Genomic DNA, 7500 nt, shown 5'->3' on the forward strand with positions numbered 1-7500 from the left:
GACACAAAGCATTATGGGGAATATACTCTGTATTAAGAAAAAGTATCAAATATATTCTAGATCTAATACATTCTCTGAAGAAAGTAACGTCCCTTAACTGTAAAGCTCTCTTTACCAATAATCATCATCCTTAATGCTGAACAATCAGCCATACGTAGAAATATACACAACCTTATAAGTAACAAAAATAATCTTCGGGGGAAAAATGCATGTATTGCCTCTATATTATGTACAGATAGAAGAGAAAAAACATTTTTGGACTGAACTGTTCCACAAAGTCAAACAGTCAATCAAGTATACCCTGCTTTTACAACACACACTACTACAAAAATAAATAAATTATTAATTTCAGGAAAGTTGTTTTTGGTAAAACTGAAAATTACATTACTGTTTCAGGGTGAACACATTTTACAATAACACATCTCCTGGTCAGTATCAAAAGTTACATTCTTTAACCTCCAGTACATCATTCTTCACTATAACAGTGAACTCATTAAAGAAAACAGAAAAGCTACATGAAAAAGTAAGAGAAAATAAAAAATAAAAAGAGAGAGAGAGAATAAAAAAAAGTGACATTTAAAAAGTATGAAAAATAAAGCAACGAAACAAATAAAGCAAAAAATTAAAACAACAGTGCTTGAGACTCTCCACTCAAGCTTCCTCCTAAAAGCACCGTCTTCGCTATAACATACATCACTGTCGCAGCCCTTAGAAAACTGGAATCTTCTCTCGAGGCGTGTGTGCAAGATCATCATCTAAGGTGAGGAGAAGCTGCAATAAGAGAAAATAAAAATACCTTTAATCAACAGCCAAGCTTGTCTACAGATATTTGAAAAATATTCTTTTGCCACATTTACATCAAAAGCTACATTATAGGAAAACAGATATGTTTAATGATTACACTTTACCTAATACTGACAGGAAGGCGAGAATACATGCCTTGTCCACTGTGTCTTATTGTTTATTGATTATCTTTACCTACTGATGATTCCTTATATAGTTTCTAAACTAAATTGTTTTTATACATCTTTTATAAGTGTTTATTATCTTTAAATAAATACCTTTATCATCATTATTTTGCAAACCAAGACACAATGTCAATGTCTATGTCTGTAATAGCTTTCTTGGTGAATAAAACTTTTACAATTATTATTATGATCATTATTATTATAAGTGCTTAATCACCAATTACTAGTCCTTTTTATCTCAACTGTTTACCCTCTCCCTTGATTTTTGGAAAAGATCTTTTTTAAATAATTTATTGTTACAAGTATAGTTAATAATATCATCATACTCGCAATACAAACACTAATAATAACCATCTGTATTAATAGCATTAAGGAAAAAAAAAATCTGAGGGCATGTTAACTTACTAACTGGTTCTTTGATTAAAACAGTTTGTTAATAGTTAGACAAATATAATTTACAATTTGTTAATGTCTCTCTCTCTCTCTCTCTCTCTCTCTCTCTCTCTCTCTCTCTCTCTCTCTCTCTCTCTCTCTCTCTCTCTCTCTCTCTCTCTCTCTCTCTCTCTCTCACACACACACACACACACACACACACACACACACACACACACACACACAGACACACACACACACACACACACACACACACACACACACACACACACACACAAACACACATACACACACACAAACATACACACCCACAGACACACACACACACACACACACACATACAAACACACAAGCATACACACACACACAAAATACACACACACACAAACATACACACACACACAAACACACACACACAAACAAACACACACACACAAACAAACACACACACACAAACAAACACACACACACAAACAAACACACACACACAAACAAACACACACACACACACACACACACACACACACACACACACACACACACACACACACACACACACACACACACACACACAGAGGTTCCTCACCATGAAACCAAAGAACATCGCTGCAGCTGAGAAGAAATGCCAAATGTCGTGAGTGTCGTAAAAGTGAAGCAAGACACACTCCTGGTTAAACTGGCGGCTGTGCGCAGGAGTGAGTTCCCAAGTAGTTGTGTGGTGCACGTAGAAGAAGATGGCAGCGCTCCAACCAAACAGGCAAAGCAGCAAGTAAACCAAAGGTTGCAGCTGGAGGCGTTCACGGTGTCTCAGCTGGGAAGGAGCGTGGTTTGTTAACTGACATCAAACAATAGGGCCTTTCTCTTGCTTGTTTAAGTACTTTCAAATAGGAAAGGTTTCCGATCTTGAAAATCTGTTGTTTTTTCTAGCTTTTTACTATATTTCCCAACTTGAAAAAAATAATGTCTTTCCTCAAAATCTTTCCTCAAGTTTGATTATATTTTCAAACTTTAAACTAAAATCTATAAATCCAAAAAAACAGAAAGCACAAAAGTAAAATTCTTAAATTCTTGCTCATAGTTTTCTAGCAACACAAAAACCATGCAGTATCCTACCACAATAGTCTCACTCACCTTCATGATGATGTAAAAGGCAATGTACAAAAGCAAATTCGTCAAGAAAATGATCAAGAGGTATGAAGCAAAGTCCTTCGGTGTAGAGACCATCCCATAAATGGCCAGCCCCCAGTTGGCAGCATTACCCAAGAGCAGGAGAACCATGCGATCACAGTACATTGGCCTGCAGATTCCCCGCCAGTCGCTTAGCTCACTCATGAACCAAGTTTTCATCCGTCCAAATAGACCCAGGTCTAGAACAACAACAAGAGACGTACTAAAACATCTACCAAATCTTGCTAAGTCATACAACTTATTAAGTTACAGAATGAATATCAATAATATCAAGAATAGTAATATCATTCAATATACTTTTAATAAAAACAACATTTACTGCAACAGCGCAAACCAACACAAACTGACAACTTACCACACTTCCACCTCCCCATGTAGTAAATGTTGCATGACAGGAGGAGGCACGAGATCACGTGGATGAAGCCAAAGATGACCCAGAATAAAGTTGTTCCTGTCAGCACACCAATGACACCCAGGACTACAGCCAATGCTAGAGCAGCAAAGGCAGCACTCGCACTGGCGTTGATGTCTGGGTGCCGCGTCTGGTAGATCTTAAGCATGGACATCACCGAGATCACGTACATGAAGGAGGTGTCTGCATTGAGAGAGAAGGGAGTTTATTCAGACTTTAATAAGGGGGGATTTTATTTTAATTAATAATAATAAAAATAATGATAATAATAATAATAACAACAATAAATTCATCAACACTATCATGGTGAACAATCATCATCATCACCATGAATTATCATCATCACCGTGAATCATCATCATCAGTGTGAATCATCATCACCATGAATCATCATCACCGTGAATTATCATCATCATCCAACCAGGATATAGATGAACAATATAATATATCTCACTTGAAACTCATTCATATCAAATGAAACCTGAAGTATCCAACCTTCTTAATATAAACAGATGAATAAGAAACAAAAAATAGATAACTATAACATAACACAAAATATATCAATAAATGAACAAACAATAATCATAAAAACTGATAACAAAACACCTCCGTACTCACCAAATTGGTAATTGGAGTTGTTCGGGCAGATGTGGTAGCAACCGCTAAGCAACCCCTCCATGATTAGCGAACCCCCCATGGCGTAAAATATTCCAAAGTGCTGGGGAATTCCGTAGTACTGCAAAGAGGGAACTACATGATGTCCAGTGTTTATTTGATGTTGTTTGCATTATAATGAAAGGGGAAAATATCAAAATTAATTTTTGTTTCTATTCTGATTAGGTGTGGCAAGAGGGTAGAGTGGTTTTTGCACTAGTTCATTTAATTTTATATGCTTCTTTCTGAATGTTACTTACTACTAATCCACAAAAGTAACTTCGCTCCTTTCTTAAATCACAGTTTTCAAAAAGAAATCACAGCTAACCTTCTCATTGCCACTTCTCAAAAAAAAAGCCACGAAACCCCCCAACCAAAATCAGTGAAAAACAATACAAATGCATGAAATCTCCATAAACCGGATACCCACCTTATCAATCTTATAGTCCTGCAAAACTGCCTGCTTATGTCGATGGCTTCTCCGCACACAGACACCCATGAACAAAATTCCAAAGAGGATGTAGCTGATATTCGAGAAAACGTGATTGAAGTCGCTCAGTGGTCCAAGGGGGTGCGCACACCAGAAGTTGTAATAACACAGGTCTTGGTTTCCCGTTACATCTAGCACCTGTTTGTGTGTGTTTTGTTGTCAGTCTCTTTTTTTTATCTATAAACATATCTCCTAAGAATTTTCATAATAAATAGTATTAGCATTTCTCACATCTATCATTGCTCTATATCAATAAATTTCTTCAGTCAGTTGGAATAAAAAAAATATACATTTTGATTTGCATCCCTAAACCAAGCCACTTGGGTGAAAAGAAAAAAAAAAAAAAAAAATTGCCTTTACAAAACAGATCAAAACATTTTGGTCAACAGTATATATAGTTCATACAAGTACATCTTTATCTATACTTTTCATTCTTTTATCCCTTTCTCAAGGACGAACACAAATGTCCAACACAATAAGACAATAAAATACCTATCATACAACTTTATCAACAAGCAAACTTTCCACAAATGATGGCAACAAAACAAGCAAAGTAAGCATAATATATCATTTCCCATAAGAATGAGAGCACAAAATATAAAATACACCACCTTCTGGTAAGTGATAACGAGCTGAATGACTGGGACGGCATAGAAGACGCCTACAGTAAGCAGGCCCCAGATGTACAATTGTGACTTCTTATTCAACACTCGCATGTCCTTTCTTGCCAGGTCACTCACATATAGGAAGGTTTTTGTTCTGAGGAACAAATTTGCGATGAATTATGAGGAAACTTTCATAGATATGAAATATAAAAAATGTATATATGAATGAGAAGGAATAATGTCACAATGCAAGAGATATATTTAGCACAGTTTGATTATATCTTCATCAAAAAAATCAGAATGCATTAAGGATATTCTAATGCTGTGAAATTAATTCATTTTCAATTATGCTACTATCTACATTTTTTACAATGAACTCTGCTCACTGAACATGAAGTTGGTCTTCTACCTATTATCAACTGTAAATTAATCTCAAAACATGTATGACAAAACCAAATCCATTCCTTGAAGCAGACCTGAAAATGTCCTTGTCACTCTCTGCATCTGTCAGCATGTCAATGTCGTCCTCATCTAAAGAAGAGTCTGACACGGTACGTGGCAGGCCGTGATCCTTGGGCTCATTTCCTGGAAACAAATACAACATCACATTACAAGGGATTTGGATAGAATCAAAAGTACAAAACAAAATTCTGATATTTTTATCATCTGGGTGATAAAGAGTTTTAACCTCCAAATACTGGCTGTTGTGCAATCCAGTGGCCAGGGCAAGTTACTCACACACACATACCCACAAACACGCACACATGCGCACATGCACACACACACACACACGCAAACCGTTCACACACGCGCACATGCACACACACTCACTCACTCACTCACACACAAACACGCATACATGCAGGCACACACGTACGCCCAGTAAAAACCATCAAAATATTAACATGAAGATCATTGCTAATTGAACCACATCACCCTAAACTCACTTCCTTGAGAATCTATGGCACCGTACGAAGGTCCTGAGGTGTTGAGGTCCTCCGGTGTGATAATCGAGTCATCAAGAAGGCTACGTTCACGAGGTTGCTTTCTCTTGGCTCTAAAATGATGAAAGGGGACTGGGTTCATAACAGAGGCTCCATCTTAAGGAATATTGTATTCCTGAGTGAAACTAGAAAATTGCATGACATTACAAAATCTACAGACATTTTATCCTTTAAAAGTTACCTGATATATGACACGCATGCCAGAATGACAGTGACAATGTAGAAAAAGGCACAGAAGCCCAGGCCAGCAAAGATAGCAGCCAAGTACTCCAGTTTTGTGATTTTCTCCTCGATGCTGATTGTGACAGTCTTCCTCCTCGTGCGGAAAATGTGCTGGAATGACCCTGAACATGGCTCATCATTGGAGAGCATCACCACGATCACATAGAGGCCTTTGGGGTAATTCTCTTTCTGTGGGAGGGGAAGGGGACCCATCAGGAAATATTACACACATAGCTATGGTTCTTAACATTTCAATTTCATTACTGTATCTTCTCCCTTTTCTTAGTCCTATTCTAATGTAGCTGAAAGAAGCAAAAAAAGGTCAGACTAACAGACTGGAGACTTCAATCCTCTGTCTGTCTCTCTCTCTCTTACAGCTATGACCAAGAAAAGAGAAAAGATACATTAAAACAATCAAATATCAAAAACCCTAGGTATGATAAAATACAGAGATTATAATGCAACCACTACACCATCGCAAGGAAAACTCAGACCATTCAGGTATTCTCCGTACTGCAAGTGCTTACCCGAACTGTGATACCAGCTTGGTATGTCATTGTCTGGTAGAAGTTGCCATACTTAATGTTCTCCTCACTGTCAAATACAGGACACTGTAACAAAAAATGTACTTGTGTCATAATGATTATAACAATCACATCAATACCAATTATAATAACTTTATGGAATATTACGAATATGTAGAGTAATAATAATATGATAATATAAAAGTCAACTACTCTAAATATCTTTTAAGGAAAATATCAAAAAGGCATAAAGAAAACAGAATCATATAAATAATACTAACAATTCCCTTTTAGTTATTATCATAACAATATTTCAATAGGCTAATATAATCAATAATAGGAATAACCGAATCCACTGACAATATAAGCAATCATAATGAACATACCAATAATAATAGCAATACAAATAATAGCACAATAACACAACAAAAAAAATTATAGTAATAAAATTGTATCCAAAGCAATAACAGTAATAATAAAGGACCAACACCCAAACTCGCCACATATATACGCAAGAAAAACCAGCATTAGGTCCTCACCGTAATATTCTGAATGGCCACCATCGCGCAGAAGTCATCCTCAGCATTGGCCTTTACAAGAATCATATCCACGTGGTCTGGGAACTGGAACTCATAGAAAACGGGAGTCGAAGGGGTTACCTCAAAGGTCTGCTTCTCATGGAGTCTGGAAGGAGAGTGAGAATTTCAATATTGTAGTTAGAATGCATTTGGAATCCATTTTGGGATAAGAAACCATGATAAGGCTTCAACAGATCTGGAGCCTATTCTATAATGAAATGGTTACATTATATTCGAAGAGTTGATTTTGTAACTTTACAATCCAGGCAGATGGGTGAAAAGAAAATGCAAAATCTAAATATCTGTACATAGCATAAACCTGAATCTATAGTATTTTGTCATTAACACAGCAATGCATATTCTCCTAATGTTTAACTGCCAAACTTTTACTCAACACAAAATCAAAATTAAAATCTGTAAACTCCTTTAACCCAATTATATAAATAATTCCTAATTCCTCAT

The 7500-nt window shown here is 36.3% G+C and overlaps 1 protein-coding gene across 2 annotated transcripts in view; it reads right to left on the reverse strand.

Annotated features, from left to right (window-relative positions):
- The window catches only part of LOC113808226 (SID1 transmembrane family member 1), a 23549-nt gene that overhangs the window by 499 nt on the left and 15550 nt on the right, over positions 1-7500 (reverse strand). For both annotated transcript variants that reach the window (XM_027359573.2, XM_027359572.2), the window contains 12 exons: positions 7000-7144; positions 6464-6547; positions 5896-6125; positions 5658-5767; positions 5187-5295; positions 4717-4864; positions 4046-4243; positions 3580-3697; positions 2905-3144; positions 2493-2728; positions 1948-2172; positions 1-771 (listed from right to left, as the gene is read on the reverse strand). The exon at positions 1-771 is cut by the window's left edge and continues 499 nt beyond it. In XM_027359573.2, coding sequence (XP_027215374.2) covers positions 709-771; positions 1948-2172; positions 2493-2728; positions 2905-3144; positions 3580-3697; positions 4046-4243; positions 4717-4864; positions 5187-5295; positions 5658-5767; positions 5896-6125; positions 6464-6547; positions 7000-7144 — 1906 coding nt within the window. In that variant the 3' untranslated portion in view covers positions 1-708. The remainder of the gene's footprint in view (positions 772-1947; positions 2173-2492; positions 2729-2904; positions 3145-3579; positions 3698-4045; positions 4244-4716; positions 4865-5186; positions 5296-5657; positions 5768-5895; positions 6126-6463; positions 6548-6999; positions 7145-7500) is intronic.

Source organism: Penaeus vannamei, chromosome 40 (assembly GCF_042767895.1).
Source record: "Penaeus vannamei isolate JL-2024 chromosome 40, ASM4276789v1, whole genome shotgun sequence".
Taxonomy (NCBI): Eukaryota; Metazoa; Arthropoda; class Malacostraca; order Decapoda; family Penaeidae; genus Penaeus; species Penaeus vannamei.